General features: G+C 41.2%; 1 protein-coding gene and 1 long non-coding RNA gene across 6 annotated transcripts in view; one reads left to right on the top strand and one right to left on the bottom strand.

Annotated features, from left to right (window-relative positions):
• Positions 1-496: 496 nt before the first annotated feature.
• The window catches only part of rph3aa (rabphilin 3A homolog (mouse), a), a 48,628-nt gene continuing 22,277 nt past the window's right edge, over positions 497-26,847 (bottom strand). For 2 of the 5 annotated variants that reach the window (XM_085464394.1, XM_085464398.1), the window contains exons 2-16: positions 24,848-24,979; positions 24,574-24,703; positions 17,148-17,231; positions 16,561-16,705; positions 15,630-15,815; positions 15,266-15,493; positions 15,087-15,166; positions 10,988-11,062; positions 9,391-9,500; positions 9,175-9,301; positions 7,268-7,321; positions 4,001-4,152; positions 3,490-3,571; positions 3,307-3,403; positions 497-1,856 (exon numbers count right to left, since the gene is read on the bottom strand). In XM_085464394.1, the coding sequence (XP_085320520.1) occupies positions 1,723-1,856; positions 3,307-3,403; positions 3,490-3,571; positions 4,001-4,152; positions 7,268-7,321; positions 9,175-9,301; positions 9,391-9,500; positions 10,988-11,062; positions 15,087-15,166; positions 15,266-15,493; positions 15,630-15,815; positions 16,561-16,705; positions 17,148-17,231; positions 24,574-24,703; positions 24,848-24,979 (1,816 nt within the window). In that variant the 3' untranslated portion in view covers positions 497-1,722. The remainder of the gene's footprint in view (positions 1,857-3,306; positions 3,404-3,489; positions 3,572-4,000; positions 4,153-7,267; positions 7,322-9,174; positions 9,302-9,390; positions 9,501-10,987; positions 11,063-15,086; positions 15,167-15,265; positions 15,494-15,629; positions 15,816-16,560; positions 16,706-17,147; positions 17,232-24,573; positions 24,704-24,847; positions 24,980-26,847) is intronic. The other 3 variants (XM_085464395.1, XM_085464399.1, XM_085464397.1) reach the window with 2 other exon arrangements.
• Positions 13,530-15,777, top strand: LOC146706270 (uncharacterized). The gene is made up of 3 exons (XR_014921480.1): positions 13,530-13,799; positions 15,434-15,490; positions 15,708-15,777. It is a non-coding gene; the product is annotated as an uncharacterized LOC146706270 (long non-coding RNA).

The following is a 26,847-nucleotide window of genomic DNA, read 5'->3' as shown; positions in this document are numbered from 1 at the left end:
CTTTATATATTCATTTAGTCTCCTTATCTTTTTGTTGTAATGGTCTGTAATGTGTTTGTGTGTTGACATTTTTTGCTCTTGGTTTTTGTGTTTGCATTTTTTTTCTAGAGTCAGTAAAGTGTTCTTTGCCATTATATAGTTTGATGCAGACCTTTGCAGAGTTTCACAGCTTAATTCTACACAGCCTTTTGCTCTGTCTGAAGGTCTTGGAGTTGAAATGTAAATATTGGAGTTCTTGCCAGGCCTATCTTTTCAGCTGTGGTAGAACCTTTCTGATAACATCAAAAGTGAGATCATAGCTCGTAGATCATTCAAGATCAGACTTTTTTAGAGTGTAATGAGTCTATAAACTTTCCCCCAGTTAGACAGAAGAAGTTTTATCAGGAGAAGTCAAAGTTCACAAATTTTTCAGCTGCGTGTCTGTCTGAGCTGATTGGTTTGAACCTCACCTGATTCAGACAAAGTTTATGCCATGTCATACACAACAAATGCCGAGCAAGTTTCATCAGGTCTTTATTTATTAGCCATGTGTTGCTACAGACATGCACCAATATCAGTACAGACAGGACAATGTTGAATATGTAACTGAAAACAACCTGCAAATGTATATAAGATATACCCGTGGAGCAATATTTCATCATATTCCAAAAACAGAACTTCCGGTGACCAGATATTCCACTTTATGTGAGACTGGACATAAAGTGGAACCCTTACTTAAGCCCTTAACTCCCTCTTCCTATATATTCATATATTTAGACAATGTCACACATTTTAATTAGTTCTATTAGTTCTTGTTTACCAAACTCATCTCCTAAAAGTCTCACAAAAAATAGAACAAGAAAAATGATCAATAATAGATTTGCCAGTATATATGGATGAACACCTTTTCAACTCCAAAGATGAATACTAGACAGAACAGTGTTGTCCGTTTAAATATTCTGAACAACTGAACATGAGGTATAACCCTTAGTCTCTGGGTTCAAATTCACACAGGCCACATTGTGCCTTTTCCCCACATTTAGTTTCCTAGGATCTGGTCAACCTAACAGCCACTGCATAATTAAACTTGTTTTTGAAATAATCATTATTATAATTTCATGCAGAAACATTTTAGGTTGTTGAATACTCCCCACATGCATGGAAGAAGGTGATGTAGCGACCATGAAGATATGGAAAACAGTATGTTATCTGCATGTCACATGCAAAACAAATGATTGTTCACTGCAGTGCCTAACGTAATATTTAACAGATGCATAAAGCAGAATAAATATGTACCACAACACATGAAAATAAAAACATAACACCCATACCCAAACAATATGGAAAATCAGATGATAACACATGACCTTAGGTGACATGGATACATATCAATATCAGTATGTGTAAGTTCTGTAGATACTTGACTTGATGACGAAAATAAAGGGCTGTTATCTTGTCCATAAAACACGATAATCAGTTCAAACATTACTGCATGTCAGAATATTTGTTTATAGTCTGATACAGTTTATGATATGATAAACTCCTTTTGACAAAAAGCATAAAGGTCAACATCCATGTTGGTCACAAAAAACAATAGTGCTTAAAATGAAGCTTTCATATAGCATTTTGCAGCAAACTACATTGAAAGCAAGAGTACATTATTTGTCTACCTGCACTCATGGAAGACATTTTACAGAGAGATATGGAGAAAAAAATACAGACAAGAGTTGAAGATTTTAACTTTCAATCCTCAAACTGAGTGGTGTTGTCATTTAGAAGAACATGCCAACGCTCAATCTTCTTGTCTTTATTCTTGAGGCATTCATACCAGTGCTTCAAACACTCTCCTTTAGCCTGGATGCCTAACTGACAGCCACCTGAAGGTAGAAAGGAAACCATTATAAAAGATGAATATTTGTCTATTTCATTATGTACAAGCTTATTTCTAAATTTATAATACTTGCAGTGGCAGCATGTTCACATCTGAGGGTTCCTAAAACAAGGCAGATGTATAGCTGTGGGCTAGGCTTTAGAATTGTGTAGTGGTCAAACTGTGCTAAGATCAGTCAATGGTTTTCTGATAATTGGCCAACTTCTATATAAATTGCCTGGACAGAAAAATGAAAATCTTTGTGACACTAATAAGTCTAATAATGCACAACATTAGGAGCTTACAGAATTGACTGCATGTAAAAGACAGACACAGATACGTGGTCTTATAAGTGAAACCTATGCAAGAAGGGCTTCAAATCTTTGTCTTTGAACTCGCCAGCAAGGGGGTTCTCTGGTAGGAAAAAAAGTGACGGTTATATATGTCTGTGGGCAAACAATTCTCAGCAGTTCCAAGTGAGTTCATGGCTTTTAATACTGGTTTCAAGTTATACTAACTACAACATTAAGTTCTTTTTATAGTTTATGGTACTTATTAGAGTCAGAAAAGAGGATAAACCAGAGCATTCTTATTAGCTAACATCCTGTGATTGACTACTCATTAGAACACTCAGATCCACCCCTCACTTTCAACATCCAAAACACCATGGTGATGGCAGTTACAACAGCCAGATTGTGGCTTCATGACTGGACTTAACTAACAAATACGTGATACAACAGTGGCTACATCAATACAGTAGTGTAACAAGTGTGTGCCCCCTTCCCGATTTCCTAATGTTTTTCATATTTGTTGCACTAACATGTTTTATATCATCAAACAAATTTTAATATTAGCCAATGATGTCCTGAATAATTGAGTTGAGCTCAATTTCACTGTTCACTGCTGTCTATCAAAACATCCTGAAGGAGAATGTCCAGCCATCTGTTCAAGCTGAAGGGCACTTGGGTTCTGCAGCAGGACAAATGATCCAGGACGCAATAGTAAGTCCACCTCTGAATGGCTTAAGAAAAACTAAATGAAGACTTTGGAGTGGCCTAGGCAAAGTCCTGATCTGAACCCGATTGAGATGCTGTGGCATGACCTTTAAAAGGTGGTTCATGCTTGAAAACTCTCCAGTGCGACTGAATTACAACAAGTCTGCAAAGATGAGTGGCCCAAATTTTCTCTGATTGGTAGTTATCGCTAACGCTTGATTGCAGTTGTTGCTGCTAAGGGTGGCCCAAGCAGTTATTAGGTTTAGGGCACAATCACTTTTTCATTCAGGGCCATGTACGTTTGGATTTTTTCCCTCTCAATAATAAACACCTTCATTTAGAGACTGCCTTTTGTGTCTAAATTTGTTTGATGATCTGAAACATTTAAGTGTGACAAACATACAAAAAATCAGGAAGTGGACAAGCATCAATAAGGATATGTGATCAAAGTTATTAACTTACCAATAAAATCATTGGATTTCCCCATGTCATAGTCCCAGACTGAGATGTCAAGTGTTTTCTTGGCTAGCTCACCATGCTTAATTTCATAACTGAACTCCTATAACATAGTGACAGAAGAAAGTTTATTACAAAACTGTGAGTGAAATCTGGATGGGCAGAAAATGGCAAAATCCGCAGACTCACCTCATTAAACTCTGGGTTAAGTGTCTTCTTTTTGATCTGTGTCTTGTTTTTAGCTTTCTTTCCCATGTCTGGCTTGAGACATCTATCAAAGAGGACAGAACAACAAAGGTAAAATGCCATCCCTTGGGAATGAAGTTCAAGATTTCTGGGAATGTTTATTTACTTTGTTGAGCTCACTGACTTTGCTCGAAAATTTAACATCTATTTAAATGTTAACGAAGCACATTTCAACAGTTAAGTCAGATTAGCAGTGATAATCATAATCAGAAGTCTATTTTGAGTTTATTCCATATTTTTAACTTTGACGGGTCTAGGCTAGTTAACTTAAGAAACTGTCACTCCAGCTTCATATTTACTGAGGAGGCAAGATGTGTTACTGATACTTGTGTCCAATTCTTAGCAAAGCAAAGTAAAAAAAAACCAAACAAATGAAAAAAGGATTTCCCCACTGTCATAGAGAGTTTATCTATGTAGTGACATTAGTGCAGATGCAGCTGGAAAAAACACATACACTTTGACAAACGGGTCAGAGTATCCATTGGAGTCCATTGCAGCCAGGTGAGCACATCGGACCACACCCACTATCAAATGACTCTGCTGGCTGTTGTACATCAATGATATCAAGATACGGCCCCTCTCCTCTGAGTTTTCAACTTCTTTCAGCTGTGAACACACATGCGTAAGTGACATGTACCAAATAACTTTAACATAAATAAATGAAAACTATTTCAACAAATTTGTCTTTGTAGTAAACACACTAAAATATGTCACTGGGATAAATCTCTACCCAAAAGTTCACCATGGAGTTCCACAGGGTTCTGTCCTAGGACCTATGTTTTACTCTGCGATGGCTGGAGAATTTGCATCTGTCTGAGATGTAACTAGAAGTACAAATGAGGATAAAACTATGAACCCCGTTATGAAATTTTTTTTTAAGTAAGTTCTGTTAAATAAGTTCCTCCACATCTGATGGTCTTCAGCATAGATCTTGGTTTTCAGGCACCCCACAGATTTTACACAAATCTTCACATATTATTTTTTCCTCATGAGTCCTTCCACCTTGACAAGATTCTCTGTTCCAGATGCATTGAAGCATCCCCACAGTACAATACTCTTAGTGTACTCCTAGTGTGTTTCACAATGTGGATAGTTGTCTTTGGGTTGTGCGCCACTTCCTTGTTTCTCTAAACATAAGCAGTGTCACTGTGACCAAAGAGCTCTATTTTCAGCTCATCTCACAAAAGGATGCACGCAGTATCCAGCATCCATAATCTTTCTCCAGCCTGTGTTTACTTAGCAAGTTTTAGCGTCATTTCACTTGAGACTTCATCTCAAGCCACCAGTTGCTTTCTATTACAGAAATGTTGGGATTCTCTTTTTAATACAGTAAAATCTTGAACCTACTATGTAAAGCACCATGTTCTTGCTTTGTTTATTTTTTTATATAGTGCCAATATGAGTTGAAGTTTTTCTCTTACTGAACTGAAAACTCATAGTTTTTGCCTGGATAGTGATGCAACCACTTTCATGCCTTATTTGAAAGACAATAAACCACAATTTGAGTATCTACTGAGGCAAAGTGTCCTGTTCCCAAAATCACATAGTAAGATATCTGTATAACTTACTGAAACTCATCAGACCAGTTTTATGTAAGATAACATGAGACAAAAGGATTACTGGGACAGAAAAAAGTGAGATCTACCATGGCTGTTAAATGAATATAACTGATGACAGAAAAAGTAAAATAAATAAATAAAAAATGATCAGTAACATCTGTCTGATATAATTAACATAGTATGTGATCAGGTCATTGTCTGGCACAAAGGCAGTGCACAGCAGTGGTTAATAAGCAGTGGTAATACTTGGCTTCACCATAAGAGCTGAAGCCGGGGAATCTGAAGAAACTACTTTAGGCTACAGTACATACAGTGGGGCAAAAAAGTATTTAGTCAGCCACCGATTGTGCAAGTTCCCCCACCTAAAATGATGACAGAGGTCAGTAATTTGCACCAGAGGTACACTTCAACTGTGAGAGACAGAATGTGAAAAAAAAAAATCCATGAATCCACATGGTAGGATTTGTAAAGAATTTATTCGTAAATCAGGGTGGAAAATAAGTATTTGGTCAATAACAAAAATACAACTCAATACTTTGTTGGCAATAACAGAGGTCAAACGTTTGCTATAGGTCTCTACCAGGTTTGCACACACAGTAGCTGGTATTTTGGCCCATTCCTCCATGCAGATCTTCTCGAGAGCAGTGATGTTTTGGGGCTGTCGCCGAGCAACACGGACTTTCAACTCCCGCCACAGATTTTCTATGGGGTTGAGGTCTGGAGACTGGCTAGGCCACTCCAGGACTTTCAAATGCTTCTTACGGAGCCACTCCTTTGTTGCCCGGGCGGTGTGTTTTGGATCATTGTCATGTTGGAAGACCCAGCCTCGTTTCATCTTCAAAGTTCTCACTGATGGAAGGAGGTTTTGGCTCAAAATCTCACGATACATGGCCCCATTCATTCTGTCCTTAACACGGATCAGTCGTCCTGTCCCCTTGGCAGAAAAACAGCCCCATAGCATGATGTTTCCACCCCCATGCTTCACAGTAGGTATGGTGTTCTTGGGATGCAACTCAGTATTCTTCTTCCTCCAAACACGACGAGTTGAGTTTATACCAAAAAGTTCTACTTTGGTTTCATCTGACCACATGACATTCTCCCAATCCTCTGCTGTATCATCCATGTGCTCTCTGGCAAACTTCAGACGGGCCTGGACATGCACTGGCTTCAGCAGCGGAACACGTCTGGCACTGCGGGATTTGATTCCCTGCCGTTGTAGTGTGTTACTGATGGTGACCTTTGTTACTTTGGTCCCAGCTCTCTGCAGGTCATTCACCAGGTCCCCCCGTGTGGTTCTGGGATCTTTGCTCACCGTTCTCATGATCATTTTGACCCCACGGGATGAGATCTTGCGTGGAGCCCCAGATCGAGGGAGATTATCAGTGGTCTTGTATGTCTTCCATTTTCTGATGATTGCTCCCACAGTTGATTTTTTCACACCAAGCTGCTTGCCTATTGTAGATTCACTCTTCCCAGTCTGGTGCAGGTCTACAATACTTTTCCTGGTGTCCTTCGAAAGCTCTTTGGTCTTGGCCATGGCGGAGTTTGGAGTCTGACTGTTTGAGGCTGTGGACAGGTGTCTTTTATACAGATGATGAGTTCAAACAGGTGCCATTCATACAGGTAACGAGTGGGGGACAGAAAAGCTTCTTACAGAAGACGTTACAGGTCTGTGAGAGCCAGAGATTTTCCTTGTTTGAGGTGACCAAATACTTATTTTCCACCCTAATTTACGAATAAATTCTTTACAAATCCTACCATGTGAATTCATGGATTTTTTTTTCACATTCTGTCTCTCACAGTTGAAGTGTACCTCTGGTGCAAATTACTGACCTCTGTCATCATTTTAAGTGGGGGAACTTGCACAATCGGTGGCTGACTAAATACTTTTTTGCCCCACTGTATATACATACATCCTTCAGATAAAACCTGAAAATAAGCAAATGCAAGATACATCGAATAAAAGAACATAAGTAACATCAGTATAGAAGATGCCTGTAAAAGGAACAGTGGCCTTAAGTATATTACCTGATTTTTATTTGAAACTGTGTAATGTTATATATTTTACATTTACACAAATGTAGCTTATATGTTTTAATTTCTATTTTTTAAATACGTATATTAACTAATGCACAGTGGTAAGATCTATGTGAAGGTCTTACATCATCCTCATAAAGAGCCATGCCACGGATGGATCCTCCTACAGCCTTCTTCACCTGTACAGAGAGCAAACCATCATCATTATCATCATCATCCTCATCATGATTGAAGCTAGAGCCTTTATCATTAGTTTGTGTGTATAGAAGTAAAATAGGAAATGTCCCTGTTCAAGGACTACTTCAGCATTTCTTAGTATAAGAACTAAAACCCGGGAAAACAGCTATTTAAGCACGGTTAAAGATCAGTAAGTAACATGTTGTATCCCATTTCCATAGACCATACAAAACTTAAGGTGTCAAGCAGAATCCAGTCATACTGTAGAAAATGCTTTCCTGTTTCCAGTATTTATGAGAACTTTTCAAACAATTCGTCAAAGACTTTCACTTCTACAATGTATGGCCTGCAAACTATATGGACAAAGTATTGGGGTACCTCGTAATCTTTAATTTCAGGTTTTGTCAGTGTGCATGCCACAGGGTAATAAAACTGGACACCAAGCTATGCATACTTTTTCCATATACACTATTAAGTGTATATGTATGCATAAAGTACAAAATAATACATTTTATCTCTTCAAGTGTCTAGCCATTTGTGATTAAAACATTCACGTTTAGATCCATTTAAGGTCCACCTGAAGATGTTCAGTTTTCAATGAATAAAATGTTATTATATGAGCACTATAAATAATAACTGTTTTAAAACAGCTGCTCTGGTGGTTAATCCTACTAGAGGATCAGCAGACAGACCTATCACGAAATTATACATACCGAGAATTCCATTTATACTAGTGTTTTTAAAAGGGAACTAATACATTAGATGTATTCTTGGCCACCAAAGTAGTTTTTGTCAGGGTTCCTGGGTGGTTCACCAGCTGTATTCAGTTCATGTTCAGTTTATGTTCCACATTCATATTTCCCGCTTCACCGTGCCACCCCTCTGTTTCAGTGTCATTAGTTCTACTTCCTGTTTCATTATGTTCAGCTGTGTTCTCACCGGTCCCTAATCATCATCATTAGCCAGTGTACTTAAGTCCTCAGTTTCATCCTGGTCTTTGTCGTCTCATTGATGTTAATGTTGTCTACTCTGTACGTGTGTTCAGTTCAGCCAGTCATTTCAGTTCAGCGAGCCATCTTATGTTCAGCTCACCTGCTCGTCATAATAAGCACCAGCCTTCACCTACCTGTGAGTCCAGCGTTTAGGTCCTCCTTTCCTAGCATCCACACAACACCCCTGACAGTTTTGGGTGATTTGTGGTTTTAAAAGATTCTCATTTGTTTTATACTGAGCCTTGGTGCAAGCTCTCAGTTCATTCACTATCTGAAACAAGCTGTTTTAACTCGCTCCCCCCTTAAATTCGATTTCTTTTCATTTGTTGTCCCTTAAGCAAGTTTAAACCGAAGCAAAATGGGACTTATGCAGCTATAGCCAGAGCTGTGTCCCCTTGGTGTCCCTGAGGTAACCACTTACACTGTAATGAGTAATCTTGTGGCCCAGACTGACCACGTACCTACACCAAGCGGAAAATGTGAAGATTTCACTCGATTGCAAAAGTACTTTATGCCTTTGGAAGCAGCAAGTTACTAGTGCTTTACTAAAATGTCTAAGGAAAGAACAAGATAAGATGTTCTGAACTGCTTTGTCATCCTCTAAGATGCTGTTTTGCACCAAAATACAAAACAATGTGTAACCTTCATTTCAGATAATGTGTGACTCACAGTTTAAAAACACTGGCATCTCTTGTGATCTGTACTCATTTTTGCATCTCATGTACTTGAGCTGTGCTGTGAGTTCATCTGCCAGTGCTGAGTTAAACTAACAGAAAAACAGTAGCTAACTATGTGCCTTATTAAGCAAATATTTAGAGCAGGTCAAAACCTCATCGTATTGTCGGTTTTGCCCTCAGACTTACTGGGATCACTCTCTCCAAACAAACACTGAAGTTCTTCTTCTCATTAAATTTCAGTTTCTTGAGGGCCACTCGTGTCTCTCCTATGAATTCATTGTGTCCAAACTTGTCCTCGTCACTCACCGAAAGCCTGCAAACAACAAACGATGCACTCCATGAAAGCTTTTATTTTGATATAAGTAGCAAATCAGTGTTAAAGTATGTAAAAGTCGTTCATACCGGAGGGTTTTGCGTGACATTTCTTCATCTGTGATGCCATGGTAAACCAGGGTTTCATTCCAAACAGGATTCAAGGTGTTTTTAAGTGTCTTGGTACGAAGCTTATTAGACTAAAGATAAGAAATTCAGATGAATTTCTCAAGTAATAAAAGAAACTGAGGAATAACTGAGAACCAATGCCCATCAGAACATCAAACACTTAGCTCAAAGCAAACTGATTATTCTATTTCACTCAAAATGACACAGTACTCCTATCAGCGATGTACCAGCCAACCTAAATTTAAGGCTATGAGCATTAGTCAGTTTGTTATTGCAATATTATATAATATAAGAGCATTTCAAATCAAATAAATTCACCAAAACACCATCTTCTCAAACAGGATTGTCATTAGGAGCTTTCTAACACTGTATTTACATTTATTGGGTCACATTGCGTACATCCCATCCTCCAATTTCCTGCTAATGTCAATTTCTGTTAAATTAATACAGTTGGTGAAACAGTTAATCAATCCTCTGCTGAATTTATAAATTTTCTTAATTATAAAGAAATGAACAGTCTTAACATTTCCATCGTAGCTTAATTTTAACGGAGAGAAAAATCCAGAAAAAAATCACACATTTTTTCTGTTTGCAAATTTACAAAACCCTCTGAATCTTTACGGTTTTTCAACTGCTCCTCGGCAATTTGAAGCTATGATCTCTCCATAGATTTTTTAAATAATTGAAGTCTGGCGACTGGTGTGGTCACTCCATGATCTTAATGTGCTTCTTCTTTAGCAACTCCTTTTGTTGTGATATGCTTTGGGTCATTGTTATGCTAGAAGATCCATCCATGTGTTTTGGCTGAGGGAAGGAGGTTGTCGTCCAAAATTTTAAGGTTCCCTAATGGACAGGTAATCTGTGTGTCTTGTGGGTGCTGCAATATTTCAATTACAATCTAGTGTCTTACCAATGGTGTTCTGGGTGACTGTGGTGTCAAATGTCTTCAGATCATTAACAAGGTCCTCCCATGTAGCTTTTTGGCTGATTCAGCACCTTTGTCATTATCATTCTCACCAGGCAAGATCTTGCATTGAGCTTGAGGGTGACCGATGGTCATTTTATAGTCTTCCATTTCCAAATAATTGCATCAGCAGTTGTCACCTTTTCACTAAGCTTCTTGCTGATGGTCTTGTGACCCACTGTAGCCTTAGCGCAGGTCTACAGTCTTCTCACTGATTTCCTTTGACAGCTCTTTGTTCTTGCCCATGGTGGTGGCGAGGTTGGAATGGAAGAAACTGATTTTGTGGACACGCGCGCTTTATAACAAATTGAGATCAGGAATATCTAAAAAATGATTAACTGATTGACTGTAATCTGAGAGCCACACAGGTACACAGCAAATCTGTGGGAGCCAAAATTATTGGGGTGGGGTGGGGGGTTGAATTCTGCAAAATGTACAAATTCAGCAGGGAATCAAATAATTACTTCCTACCCTGTATATAGGCAACATTTTCCTGGCTATTCTGCCATATTTATTTGTACATAAAGATTAGCTTGTTGTTTTTAAAATCTTACTTCTTAAATGAGTAAAATAAATAAGTAAGCATGTAAATACCTTACTGGCTCCAGGTAACAGGTGCAGCTTAACATATGGGTCTGCAAGTCCATTTGAGTCCATTGCTTTTAAACCCTGAAAAAAACAAGAAACACAATGCTTGGATTCATTCGAGATGAAAATATTATTATTATATTATTATTTTTGTTTGTTTTTATTGTTAACGTCTCTCTTATATCCCATTTTACCTTGTTCTGTCTTGTGTATACACTGTATTTAAATATGGATGTAAGTTCAGGGTTTGAAAATGAAGCCTGCCAGAAGTGTTTTAAACCTCCCAGTGACCAAAAAGAAGGCTTTGTGTAAACAGCCTTCAGCTCCTTTGTCTCAGTAAACATTTTTCTATAGATTTTATGGCCTTAATCATCCATCCATCCATTCGCTTCTGCTTATCCTTTTCAGGGTCGCGGGGGGCGCTGGAGCCTATCCCAGCTGTCATAGGGCGAGAGGCAGGGTACAACCTGGACAGGTCGCCAGTCTGTCGCAGGGCTAACACACAGGGACAGACAACCATTCGCGCTCACATTCATTCGCACCTAATAACAATTTGGATTATCCAATTAACCTATCCCCACAAGCTGCATGTCTTTGGACGGTGGGAGGAAGCCGGAGTACCCGGAGGGAACCCACGCAGACACACAGAAAGCCTGATGTTGGAATTGAACTCAGGACCTTCATGCTGTGCGGCAACAGTGCTAACCACCGTGCCACCGTGCTGGCCTTAATCAATAGTTTCAAATAACTTCAAATCTTCTTGAATACAACATCATGTGTAGTTTCTAAATTATGGCTCCCATTAGTGTCTACAGTGATGACAAAGCATTGCATGCTCTATGTGACCCACTTTGAGATTGACAAGTCTCAAAGTAGACTCAGTCTCTGTGCTTGTGACATCGGGTTTCAGAATGCTCAATGAAAACATTAAGCTCCTTATTTCTTCTTGTCTATTCTCATTTCTTCTAGACATGGCATGTCTTGTCCCAATTGTCCCTTCTTGTTCTTCTTGTCTCATTTTGTCCTGTCCATTATTAGTTTGGTTGGACCTGAGATGTTTTGTTTTGGCACATATTTTCCTGTGTTGTATTGTGTCCTTTTGTCTTCTCCTTTCAAGTACTCGTTTACCTTGTCCCACTTTATAATTTTTATGTTGTTGCTTTTCCAGCCATCACCTTAAATGTTTTGTTTTGTCTTATCTTCTATATGGTCTGTTTTTATGAGATGAGATGAGATGAGATGAGATGAGATAGCCTTTATTTGTCAGTTGCAGGTCTTTTGCCCACAACCGAGATGACAGACCTTGCCGACCGTACATACAATACACAAACATCACATTGGGGAGACAGGTCAGGCTAGGTAGCGAGGAAAAAAACATCGAAATGTGTAACACAAAAGGATAATACAGGAATGCACAGATATCAACACAACATAGCACAATAAACACAGACAAGCAACATGGGAAAGTGTTCCAGTGTGTACATCTGATCTGGGATCGCTGCAATCTTCGACTGCGCCTCCAGCTGACCCGATGTCCACATCAGAGGGGAGGTAAGTGTTGGAGGTGGCGTTGGATCCGGGGTAGGGAGGGTGATGCGTCAGTGAGTGCTTATCAGTATCAGTATATGTATGTGTGTGCGTGTCCATAGTTCAGCTGAGACAGTGTCCTTCGCCCTGCCAGGCTAAGTAAACAGTCTTCCAGCCAACCCAGGTGGCCTTGCATGGAATGGGAAGGAACAGACTCAACACAGTCGTTATCAGGGAGTTTTTGTTCGGCTCCAGCCTTGAGCCCACAGCTGGCGCCAAAGGGGTAGCTGGATTGTGATGGTAATTTTTCTTTTGCAACAACTCGTGAGAATTTCAAAGCTGTTCTTTAACACTCCGACACTGGTCTCTCAATCTCCCGTTGGAAAACCGCGAGCTTCCCCATGATGGTATCAAACTTGCGTTCCGTGGTGTTGTCATTCTTTTGCTCAGAGAGCCGATTCTGAGAACTCACGACTGCAGTCAGCTGTTCCACGATGTAATCCAACTTAACAAAGGTGTTATTCTTAGCAGGCCTCTCCTTGATGTAATCCAATGTACACTCAGAGGTGTTATTCTGAGTATTCACGGCAGCTGTAAGAGTCTCCAAGGTCTTATCCATGCTGCTCTCAATGAGCCTGTTCTGAGAAGTTGCGCCTCGTCCCATCGTTTCAATCCCAGCAGGCAGCCTTGGGGGGGTTTGAACAGCCGGTTCCGCTTTCTTAATTCCAGTGTTGGGGAGTAACGGAATACATGTACCGCCGTTACGTATTTAAAATACAAAATATGAGTAACTGTATTCCGTTACAGTTACCGTTTAAAAAGGTGGTATTCAGAATACAGTTACTTTGTTGAAATAAATGGATTACACTGCGGTACTTTCCTGTTTCATATTGTCGCGGGTCAGGACTGTTTGGGTTTTGTTTGACAGCTACGTTCTTTCGTTCCAGGCGGCAGCGTTACGGTTGCCATGGTTACAGGGCGACGCTCTCTCTCTCTCTCTGCGACTGTGTGTTTCCTGGGTGAGAGAGCGCATTTCCTTGTTGTTGTTGTTGTGCTAAGCTAACAGGCAGAATGCTACAAGCATAGCTCTAAAGAATGTAGCATCATGGGCAGTGTAGTCCGTGTTGCAGGGAGAATGGACTGCCATACCCGCTATATGTCTGTGAGCGCGAGGAGGGAGAAAAAGGGGAGTGGAAAGGTACGAGTTGTCATCGAGCAAAAACTGGAGCTGGAAGCATGTAAATATAATAATAACCACTTCAGCCAAGAAGAGTGCCTGACGAGCCCAGTTGTAAGTAAGCTATTAAGACTCGACTGTACACCGTGTTCGTGTTTTCCTCCGAAAACAATAAGTTCCGTTGGAGCAGCCTTTCAACGCCTCTCTCTGTCTCTCGCAAGAAAAGTTGACCCACACAACAAAGTAAAGCTATTTTTCGGCTACGAGCCGACACGGACCCCGCCGTATTAGTCAGAGGTCCCTTTACTACAGTTCGGAGTCGCGGACCTTCAGTAATAGTAATAAATCACCCAGCAATAGTACATTCACGTTGTTGTAAAAAGCATGATAATATATTAAGTAATCCAAAGTATTCAGAATACGTTACTGTCATTGAGTAACGTAACGGAATACGTTACAGAATACATTTTGGGGCATGTATTCTGTATTCTGTAATGGAATACATTTTAAAAGTAACCTTCCCAACACTGCTTAATTCTCAGATAAGCCAGGGCCAAGCCAGCTCCGATCAGCAAAAACCCTGTTATCACGGTTCCGAATAGGTAGATATCTTCAGCGTCCTCGATCGACAGTCCCGCCAGGCACACGATCCTCCATGTCTGCCACCCGTCCATCGTGTATCCGGCAGGGAAAGTCCCTCCAGGGCACTCGGGCTCTCCCGAGCCCAGACTTCTCGTTGAGAAAAGGGTGTCAATAGCATTCAGAGACCAGTTGATCAAATCCATAATTCTCTTTAGGTTTTAGAAACAGACTGTGAGAGAGTGTTCCAGGGAAAGTAATACAAAAAACACAAGACTAGACAAGGACATAAAAACTAAGCAGGGAAGATAAGGGAGAGGAGAGGAGAAAAAGTGCGTCCGCCTCCTCCGAGAGCCAAAACACAGATTTTATCTTGTCTAATCTGTCTGTATAATATTATTATTACTATATCATTTCCAATCTTCATTAATAATGGATTGCATTTATATAGCGCTTTTCGAGACCCTCTAAGCACTTTACAATTCCACTATTCATTCACTCTCACGTTCACACACTGGTGGAGGCAAGCTACAGTTGTAGCCACAGCTGCCCTGGGGCAGACTGACAGAAGCGAGGCTGCCATATTGCGCCATCGGCCCCTCTGGCCATCACCAGTAGGCGGTAGGTGAAGTGTCTTGTCCAAGGACACAACGACCAAGACAGACAGAGCTGGGGATCAAACCGGCAACCTTCCGGTTACAAGATGAGCTTCCCAACCCCCTGAACCACGTTGCCCGAATTACTTATCTTGTCCTATTTTAACTGATCTTTTATTTTGTGTTGTTATCTCATTTCTATTCATACATGTGTATGAGCGTTCACCTTAGCTTTAACAATACCGCAGTGTAGTGCATGGTTCTCCTGTTCATAGAGTAGAGTGAACTCCAGAGATCCCAGAGTGGCTGTAAGAAACACACAGACATACACGTTGCAAAAAATAAAAGTAATAATACATTTGTCTTCAACAAATAAAGGTTTTAAATTTTGAGGAATAATCTTACTGGCATCATCTGAGTCATAGTCATTGTTGTCTTCCTCTGTTTGATCTGGTGGGGGTCTGGGAGGAGCAGGGTTGTTGGCAGGTGGGTTAACAGGTGGACCAACTCTGGAGACAGGCTTATGAGATGAAACAGAGCCAGAGATAACAGGTGGTCTTTTTTCCTCCACAGCTGGAGGGGGCAATGTTTCTTGTCTTTCCGCGTGATGGTTCTCCATACCTGCAGCAGGTACTTGAGATTTTATAAAATATAATCAGCAGTTAACACAATCTGAAGTGTCTTTTTATGTATCAGTGTTCATTTGGAACATTTAGAAATTAGCCTTGTAGTGCTGGGCTTATTCTTAGAAGGATCAGTGTGACTTTACCTGAGTTAGGGGTTGTGTGCTCTGTGTTTGCCTGAGGTGGTTTGGAGGCTGACACATGTCTCTCTGTCTTCATTACAGCGGCTGGATGGGAATGACCCTCATTACAACTGTCAGCTGTTGTTTTTGCTGTCTGTTCCCATTGTTCTGATCCAAAAGACTTGTGCTGCTGTGACCCTGCAATGCGCTCTGGGAGTCAAAGTAAGATTATCATCACTGTTAGAATAATGTTTCACTTCAATAGATGCATTACCGAATGGGACTGCCAGGTCCCCCTGGGACCACTAATATTTCATGGTGGAAAGTTACAACTCCAAAAGACAGAAAATATCCACAAAGAGACCAAAAAAACCCCAAAAATTAGTAAAGTGGTCACAAAGAACTTAAGTACCTCTACCTTTGACACATTGCACCATACTGCTTCAGCTCCTCATGTGGGTGGTGGGTGCAGGACCAACCAGAGCCAAGCTGGGCCCTGTGGGTTAGGGCCTAGTCACCAGCACTCTCCCCCAGGTCTGACTCCAGGAGACTCCCAGTAACCCTGATCCAAGCAAACTACCATTGCCATGCCATTGATATCTTCTGAATTGTACTTAGTTTGGCCCTCACCTCAGGTGAGCAATCAGGTTGCTTTGGGAAACCCAACCAGAGACAAATTGCTCTGGTATCATTAGGGATCAACCTCTACCACAATAAGGTGGCAATTTTTCCATTTTTTTTTTGTCTGACAACACCTTCAAAAACAAGGAGATGCATCCCAAGATGTTTATACGCTAATTCAGCTTTTAAATAAAAATAAAATAAAAGAAGCATATCTCTGGCATAAGATCAAAAGACAACTCGTATTTAGCTCTTATGGTTTTTATCAGTTCTTAAGAGGCATATCTGAAAACCCATGCACAAATGTGAGAAACATTCACTTCCAAAAAAATACCGTATCCCTGATGTGATCCACTGTAGCCTGCTGGAGTAGAGCAGTTTTCTGTGCTCGACTGTCCAGGTCTGGACAGAGGAAGGGGGGCAGGCAGACCCAGTTGCTCTCTTCCTTTAAAGAACCAAGCTCCTGAACGCTTCTGTACCTGCAGTAACACAAAGATTTGCATCACTGGAATATTTTCCAAGAATGGAAATGGCTCACACAATTCAAACATGTGTAACATGTGTTACAGGGACAGTGCTTTGGCAGATATTGTATAGACATACTGTGTTTTTAAGCATAGCTGAAGTCAGTTTCTAGTGGCCATAATTTTAACTCCAATTTATTTGTTTAATTTGAATTCTTTTATTTGATGCAAAAACATGACCTCTTTGTATCTGCAGTATTACTGAGTACTTATTCTGTATGAATGATAGGAATGAGCATTTGTTTAAAGAGTTTGGGCTCCCCAGGGCAGCGACCTCAGCAAGCACAACATCATCATAAAAACAGAATTGTGTAACAGTATTATCGTGACAAAAGACTAATGGCAGACTAATGTGGCACAACATGGAATCTGTTCTTCATCATTCCTTTTCCTTCACCTCTATCTGTTCATTGCAGATCTGGCACAGCCACACAGGGCATGTCCTGCTGTTGCTTGAAATTCCACACTTGGTACACATATGCTGCGGGAAAGGAAAAATAGACATTAAGACATACTCGTGCACAGAGTTGCAGTGTCACACAGATTTAGTCTTCAACAGCAGGTGCGCATAAAACATAGGTGTCAAACTCTGGCCCGTGGGCCAAATTTGGCCCGCAGCCTAATTACATTTGGCCCGCGAAGCCATACCAAATTACTATTAGAGCTGGCCTACTGGTATTATACAGCTAATATACAGGGAGTGCAGAATTATTAGGCAAATGAGTATTTTGTCCACATCATCCTCTTCATGCATGTTGTCTTACTCCAAGCTGTATAGGCTCGAAAGCCTACTACCAATTAAGCATATTAGGTGATGTGCATCTCTGTAATGAGAAGGGGTGTGGTCTAATGACATCAACACCCTATATCAGGTGTGCATAATTATTAGGCAACTTCCTTTCCTTTGGCAAAATGGGTCAAAAGAAGGACTTGACAGGCTCAGAAAAGTCAAAAATAGTGAGATATCTTGCAGAGGAATGCAGCAGTCTCAAAATTGCAAAGCTTCTGAAGCGTGATCATCGAACAATCAAGCGTTTCATTCAAAATAGTCAACAGGGTCGCAAGAAGCATGTGGAAAAACCAAGGCGCAAAATAACTGCCCATGAACTGAGAAAAGTCGAGCGTGCAGCTGCCAAGATGCCACTTGCCACCAGTTTGGCCATATTTCAGAGCTGCAACATCACTGGAGAGCCCAAAAGCACAAGGTGTGCAATACTCAGAGACATGGCCAAGGTAAGAAAGGCTGAAAGACGACCACCACTGAACAAGACACACAAGCTGAAACGTCAAGACTGGGCCAAGAAATATCTCAAGACTGGTTTTTCTAAGGTTTTATGGACTGATGAAATGAGAGTGAGTCTTGATGGGCCAGATGGATGGGCCCGTGGCTGGATTGGTAAAGGGCAGAGAGCTCCAGTCCGACTCAGACGCCAGCAAGGTAGAGGTGGAGTACTGGTTTGGGCTGGTATCATCAAAGATGAGCTTGTGGGGCCTTTTCGGGTTGAGGATGGAGTCAAGCTCAACTCCCAGTCCTACTGCCAGTTTCTGGAAGACACCTTCTTCAAACAGTGGTACAGGAAGAAGTCTGCATCCTTCAAGAAAAACATGATTTTCATGCAGGACAATGCTCCATCACACGCGTCCAAGTACTCCACAGCGTGGCTGGCAAGAAAGGGTATAAAAGAAGAAAAACTAATGACATGGCCACCTTGTTCACCTGATCTGAACCCCATTGAGAACCTGTGGTCCATCATCAAATGTGAGATTTACAAGGAGGGAAAACAGTACACCTCTCTGAACAGTGTCTGGGAGGCTGTGGTTGCTGCTGCACGCAATGTTGATGGTGAACAGATCAAAACACTGACAGAATCCATGGATGGCAGGCTTTTGAGTGTCCTTGCAAAGAAAGGTGGCTATATTGGTCGCTGATTTGTTTTTGTTTTGTTTTTGAATGTCAGAAATGTATATTTGTGAATGTGGAGATGTTATATTGGTTTCACTGTATGTCTGTGAAGGTTCTCAGTCATCCAGGTCATCGTAGTCAAAGGAGCTTGCAAAGAAAAGCGTCTGGACTTCTTTAAGTTGCTTGAAGACGTTTCACCTCTCATCCGAGAAGCTTCTTCAGTTCTAAGGTCAAATGGTGGAGAGTCCCAGATATAAACCTAGTGGGAGTAACCCCCCACAGAGGGACAAAAGGACCCCCTGATGATCCTCTAATCACCTGAGCCAAGGTGGGAAAGTGGGCGTGGGTCCCAATCAGCCAGAGTTTCGGGTGTGTTCATTGTGAAACCTGGCCCCACCTTATCATGCGAATTCCTGAGGTCAGATGGCCCAGGATGTGAGTGGGCGTTAAGGCGTCTGGGAAGGGATCTCAAAACTGGATTATAGATGGCAGAGAGTTGGTGTCGTAAACCCCCGCCTCTGTTCAAAGATGGTCGCTCACAGTGGACATAGATGGCTTCTTTCACTCCTCTTTCAAATCATCTGTCCTCTCTGTCCAAAATGTGAACATTGGCATCCTCGAAAGAGTGTCCTTTATCCTTAAGATGCAGATGGACTGCTGAGTCTTGTCCTGTGGACAAGTGGACAATCCAGTTTTGAGATCCCTTCCCAGACGCCTTAACGCCCACTCACATCCTGGGCCATCTGACCTCAGGAATTCGCATGATAAGGTGGGGCCAGGTTTCACAATGAACACACCCGAAACTCTGGCTGATTGGGACCCACGCCCACTTTCCCACCTTGGCCGATGGCAGCTGAGAATGTCCCAGTTCTCACCGGACATGTCACCCATTGAGCATGTTCGGGATGTGCTTGACCGGCGTATACGACAGCGTGTACCAGTTCCCACGAATATCCAACAACCTCGCACAGCCATTGAAGTGGAGTGGACCAACATTCCACAGGCCACAATTGACAATCTGATAGACTCCATGCGACGATGTGTTGCACTGCATGAGGCAAATGGTGGTCACACCAGATACTGACCGGTTCTGGGTCCCCAGACCCCCAATAGCGCAAAAAACTGCACATTCCAGGGTGGCCTTTTGTTGTGGGCAGTCTGAGGTACACCTGTGCACTACTCATGATGTCAGATCAGCATCCTGATGTGGCACACCTGTGAGGTGGGATGGATTATCTCAATATAGCAGATGTGCCCACTACCACACATTTGGACTGATTTGTGACCACTGTTTGGGAGGGATGGTTATATTGTGTATCTGGAATGAATTTTAGGTCTCTACGTCCATCCCATGGGGAATGGGAGCAGTAACAAAGGTGTTGCGTTTATATTTTTGTTGAGTGTATAAGACCCTGAAATGCACCACGTATGTCCAGATTTGTTTGCACATGGCCCAGCAGTTTTAAGAGCTGTTGAACAATATAGAAAACACCGTAAACAGCCAATGTGTCAGCTGTAAGAGAACATAGGAAAAATGTACAGAAAGTATTAAAATAATATCCCCTGTGATATCTGATTCTATTTGACATTATTGGATCATGTGAACTGATGCATCAGTTTGTAAGCTTTCCAACTGAGTCGTGTCACAGTGCTGGGATTTTTGATTTTTACTTAATGTTTATTTGATTAATTGTGCTTTTACATTTCTGCTCTAGGCACAGCTGTTTTACAGGATGGGTCATTTATATGGATACAGCGTAATAACATGGGAATGGTTGGTGATATTAAAGTCCTGTTTGTGGCACATTAGTATATGTGAGGGGGCAAACTCCTCAAGATGGGTGGTGACCACGGTGGCCATTTAGAAGTCGGCCATCTTGGATACAACTTTTGTTTTTTCAATATGAAGAGGGCCATGTGACACATCAAACTTATTGGTAATGTCACAAGAAAAACAATGGTGTGCTTGGTTTCAACGTAACTTTATTCTTTCATGAGTTATTTACAAGTTTCTGACCACTTATAAAATGAGTTCAATGTGCTGCCCATTGTGTTGGATTGTCAATGCAACCCTCTTCTCCCACTCTTCACACACTGATAGCAACACCGCAGGAGAAATGCCAGCACAGGCATCCAGTATCCATAGTTTCAGGTGCTGCACATCTTGTATCTTCACACCATAGACAATTGCCTTCAGATGACCCCAAAGATAAAAGTCTAAGGGGGTCAGATCGGGAGACCTTGGGGGCCATTCAACCAGCCCACGATGACCAATCCACTTTCCAGGAAACTGTTCATCTAGGAATGCTTGGACCTGGCACCCATAATGTGGTGGTGCACCATCTTGCTGGAAAAACTCAGGGAACGTGCCAGCTTCAGTGCATAAAGAGGTAAACACATAATCATGTAGCAATTTCAAATATCCAGTGGCCTTGAGGTTTCCATTGACGAAGAATGGACCCACTATCGTTGTACCCCATATACCACACCAAACCATCACTTTTGTTGTTCCAACAGTCTTGGAGGGATCCATCCAATGTGGGTTAGTGTCAGACCAATAGCGGTGGTTTTGTTTGTTAACTTAACCATTCACATAAAAGTTTGCCTCATCACTGAACAAAATCTTCTGCGTGAACTGAGGGTCCTGTTCCAATTTTTGTTTTGCCCATTCTGCAAATTCTGTGCGCCGATCTGGGTCATCCTCGTTGAGATGCTGCAGTAGCTGGAGTTTGTAAGGGTGCCATTTGTGAGTAGCTAATATCCGCCGAAGGGATGTTCGACTAATGCCACTCTCCAGTGACGTGCAGCGAGTGCTACGCTGTGGGCTCTTGCTGAATGAAGCTAATAAAAATAATAATGGATTGGATTTATATAGCGCTATTCAAGGCACCCAAAGCGCTTTACAATACCACTATTCATTCACTCTCACATTCATACACTGGTGGAGGCAAGCTACAGTTGTAGCCACAGCTGCCCTGGGGCAGACTGACAGAAGCGAGGCTGCCATATCGCGCCATCGGCCCCTCTGGCCAACACCAGTAGGCAAGTAGGGTAAAGTGTCTTGCCCAAGGACACAATGACCAGGAGAGAGAGCCCAGGGATCAAACCGGCAACCTTCCGGTTACAGATGCGATTCCCAACCCCCTGGGCCATGGTCGCCCCACAAGCTAGGACAGCCACTGATGTTTCTTCATTAGTGACAGTTTTCTTGCGTCCACATTTTGGCAAATCCAACACTGAACCAGTTTCACAAAACTTAGCAAGCAGTTTGCTAACTGTAGCATGGGAGATGGGTGGTCTCGTACGGTGTCTTGCATTGAAATCTGCTGCAATGACCCGGTTACTGCGTTCACCAGATATCAACACAATTTCGATCCGCTCCTCACGTGTTAACCTCTTTGACATGTCAATGGCTGTGAACACAGAGAAACTTTTAAATAACTCATGAAAGAATAAAGTTACTTTTAAACAAAGCACACCATTGTTTTTCTTGTGACATTACCAATATGTTTGATGTGTCACATGGCCCTCTTCATATTGAAAAAACAAAAGTTGTATCCAAGATGGCCGACTTCTAAATGGCCACCATGGTCACCACCCATCTTGAGGAGTTTGCCCCCTCACATATACTAATGTGCCGCAAACAGGACTTTAATATCACCAACCATTCCCATTTTATCCATATAAATGGCCCACCCTGTACTTTGGTAAATGCTTTTCCTTATGTGTATTTTGTTGTTTTCCTTTCTGTCTTTTCCTTTCTGTCTTTGTCCAATCCCCTCCTGTGAGTCCGTAATTGTTTCCACCTATATCTCATTTTCCACTCAGCCTTGAGTGTGAAGACATGAGTTTCCCTCTATACTTGCACTCCCAGGTTTCCATCTCTGCCTTTTTCAGTTTAAGGACTTTGTATCCTGTCAGTATTTTGCAGCACATTTTGCTCACATCCTTTGTGAGTTTGTTAAATTAATTTTGTGCTGCATTTGGGTCCTCTTTTGAACTCTTAGGCCCAATGTCCACTGTCACAAATTTACAGACATTGAGTCATGTTTCCGTTAAAACCCTGGAGGATTCAGGACTGTCCCACTGTCAAATCATCAAGTGCATGAGGGCTCCCTGCAGTGTTGGCAATATGGGTGGGGCTTGGGGGACCGGGCTGTCCAAAAAGGTCGCTCTGCACCCTCAGCTAAATTCTACTGACACACTTTTACAGACATAAGTAAAAATTGTTCATATATTTTGGTAAAGAAAGAGTTGAATGAGCAGATCAATAGTGAGTCATTTCAGTAACAACCAAGCTTAGGTCAGAGATGCAGTATTATAAGCTTAGTGCAGCTGCAGCGACAGTAAACTAGTACAAAGAAGTCACTGACCCCACCAGGGTGTCAGCTTTTATGTTTTTCGGTGTGATTTCTAGCATGACCTCACTTAAAAATGTGCGCAAGTGCATTGAGGACCTGTCCTAGTGTAATGACTTCATCATTCCAGTGGTGCACTTTGACAAATTTCTCTGCACTTTTGTATTTCTGCCAACATTTCTATATGGGGGCACCACATGCCTGTTTATTCTTTATCCTTCAATTTGTTTTGCCTCTTTAGCCCATAAAGGTGGTCCAACGTTTAGTTTGCAATACTGTTTTAAGTAAAAATGTAACTGGTTTCCTATTGTTTATAAATGTAAGCAAACATGACATATGAGTGCAGACTCAGATGTACAAGTAGCATGTACACCTCTGTCTGTTTATTTCTTATATGACAAAGTAAAGTGACAGAAAAGCCAGCAAACCAACATGCCCCTCGACTTTGCCAAAGGAAATTACCGACAATGCATTGCACTAAATATGAGGTTTGAAATGCACATAGGAGGGGCAACCAACCTGAAAGTTGCAAGAAAACAGAAATGTATCTGACACTACAAGTATGTAGCAGATAATAAAGTGATTTAGCTTGCCAAATAATTTCAACTCTAAATATGATCCATGATACTAACTTATTGCCAATGTTAAACAGTGTTGTTTAACTGTCAGTTAAATCATTTTAAACCATAAAGCAAATATGTGTAACACTGCTACCTACAATAGCTTGAATTGTGGCTTTTAGCCAGTTAGCTGTAACTTAGCTGTGGTGCCTAATGTGTGTTTTTGGGAATGACTTTTTCATCATCTCTAAGTCAACTTCATTATACTCAAATATAAAGTAGAAACTGGTCTCCCGTTGTTACACAAGAAACATGACATACACTACATAAGTGCAAGGTGGTTGCGCTACTGCACGCAAATAGGAACAACACCTAAAGGCCATGGGATATCTTGTACTGTATATCATTAATCACAAAAAAGCACCAATGGTTTCCCATATATATATCATACAATATATATCATAAGAAAATTAGTATAGAACACAGGAAACAAGAATTCTGTTTAGGGGGTCCTGAATAAGCTTTATTTTCGTTTTTCATCTTTTTGTGACGTGGCAGATGTCCAAATGGTTGGTTATCACTCATTTAATTAATGTTTAACATCAGATTGTATTTTAGTATACATGTTCAATTATACAATTGACCAGAACTTAATATTAAACCCTAATTGTTTTCTTTACATTTGTTTCAAACTGGTGTCGCCCTTTTGTGGCTTTATGGGTCATAGTGACTTACAGTAATCACCACCTGAACTCTTCAACAACTTAAATGAATCAAGAAATTGCACTGGTTACTAAAAATGTCACATAAATCTCTGGAATACCATTAGGTAGAAGGATGAAGTAGAGCAGAATGTTAAAGAAAAGGTAATGAACCTGAAAGTTGTGCTTAAGTATAGTATTTGAGTAAATGTTACTTTCCAAGCAGTGGTAAAGAAAATTCCAGTCCAGGCACAGTCCCTTCAACCCCTATGAACAAAAAAAAGTAACAAAATCCACCTACTTTTTTGCACTGCACACAGAGGACAGCTGTGACCCCCTGTGGTCCAAACGACGCACCACACAGCAGACAGTGCATCTCTCCATCACCACACGCTGTCTTCTTGATATTATCCAGACGACTGGAAAGACGCCTGAGAGCACATGCAAATTATTATCAGCACAGGGACACAAACTTGGCACAGGTTTGTCACCAAAAAGTTGTTCATCTCAGTGAGCATCTGTGCATGGTTGGTGATGTGATTCAGTGCAACAGAGACAACGGTTTTCCATCTCACTCAATCCTCTCTTGCTCGATGGCCTCCATCATAGCTGCCCGAGCTAGCACACTGTTGATGATCTCCTTCTCCTCATCTGTGAGCTCCTCCCCTGGGGTGCCGCCAGGCATGTTCATTGTCCACCTAATTCTGCTGAACCCAAAGCGCACACACACAAACACACAGAACAGACACAGAGTACAAGTGACAAGCAAAGTGAAAATAAGACTCAGACAAATGGCCAAAACATCCAAAAAGTGCCTAAGGAGTGCTAGACACTAACATCAAAGCACAGCTGGAAACATGTTGGACTTGAAATAATACTGAGCAGCTGCAGTTGTTTTCATACACAATAACACAAATGATGTCCAATTTTTATTTTGCATCTTGTGACCAAAACCCACATAAAATAAGCCTTTTAATTAAGAGTGATCTGTGATCTGAAATCCATTAAAGTTTAAATGGTTCACAGATTCAGTGACAAGCCAGTGGGGATCAGTCACTTTTCTTGCAGGTCATACTCTAAGCTTGCTTCACATGACCTGGTCATTTTTTAAACTAAAGCTACGGAGAAAAGGCCAACAGAATATGCTTAATAAATGTAGTTAATTAATTAATCAGTTAGAACATTTTGGGACTGTTTTATCATCACATTTAATCCTACAAGATAGGATTGAATATTTTTTTGTTTTATTCCTTGTTTATTTTTTCAACTGGGCCATGAGCTGCCAAAAAAGATCATTTCCCCCACTGCGGGTAAATAAACTCAGCAGACATACAGGGGCATTTCCAGGATTTCTTGTTAATGTTGTTGCTCAGTGAAGACCAAGAACAAAAAAGGGGGGATGACCAAATAAGATTATGTGACACAGCACCAGTCTTAACAATAACACATTACAAAATAACACATTATACCCATTACTGTCATTACAGTAATGTGTTACAAAGTAACATTACATCACATTTCTACAGTACTACAGTAATTTTTGTCGTTACTTGTGCTACAAGGGTCCCTCAGTTCTCTGCACCCTAGACTGAGAGCAAAAAAAAGAACAAAAGATCAAACGTATTTCTTCCTGCACACTATAATCAGCTCTGTACCAGGATCAGGAGATATTATAGAATATCATCTTCCACCAATTTGGTCACAGAGTACATAAGTCCACTCAGTGCCAATGTGGAAGCTTCATATCAGTGTCGTCAAATTAAGACTAGCTGCAAACAAGAATCTTGCGGGTTTCTAAACATGTGTCTTTGGCATATGGCTGATAAGAACAATCTTAAAATTTCATTACAGAAAGTAAATATCTGGATTTTTAAACAGCTGTACTGAGACAAAGACAGACCAATAATTTAGTTTGTCACTCACAAGATGACTGTGTAAGAAATTTTACTGGCAAAAAAAGATGCCACTAGTGCAAATGCTGCTGGATGGTTGGAAAACCTCTGGCATATTCACTCGGAGAGCAGCAAAAATAATTTGGCCAATGAAAATCAAACTCATCAGTCTGTGAACTAAAGTGTTGGATTTTCCTGGGAAAGTGTCTATGGTGGTAATTTCAGTGACGGTGGGATTTTCTGGCGCAACCCACGCTTGCTCTGAAAAATGCATGTCTCTTAGATTTCTGACAGCAACAGTGTCAGTAATAATATCTTCACAAGATCGAGGCAGCAGCAGTTCTTGAAACCAGGCTGCACAGTTGGCCCTCCACAATTACAAGACCATGGGGCATAATGGGACATGGCTGGCTCCATCGGTGGACCGATGGTGATTTTTCGTTTTTATGGGCTGATGTTTTTTCTGGGTTTTTTGTAACGGTATAAACAATGAGAGGTGGTGGATTGACCAGATGCTGGCCGATGTGTAAAAATAACTCCGTTGTTTGGTGGTGGCTATGGCGGAGCTTCCACAGAGGCCAGCAGGTGGATGAGGGAAAGGGGAGGCAGGAGGAGGAGAGACCCGAGGCGGCCGCAGGTCCGAGTGTCAGGTGAACTGAACTTCAGGTAAGAAGTTATATGAC

Source organism: Copadichromis virginalis, linkage group LG7 (assembly GCF_057382275.1).
Source record: "Copadichromis virginalis isolate Kocher_CV1m ecotype Utaka linkage group LG7, C_Virginalis_male_GT1.1, whole genome shotgun sequence".
Taxonomy (NCBI): domain Eukaryota; kingdom Metazoa; phylum Chordata; class Actinopteri; order Cichliformes; family Cichlidae; genus Copadichromis; species Copadichromis virginalis.
Note: the sequence above shows the minus strand (reverse complement) of the source record. Positions and strands in the feature narration are given on the sequence as shown.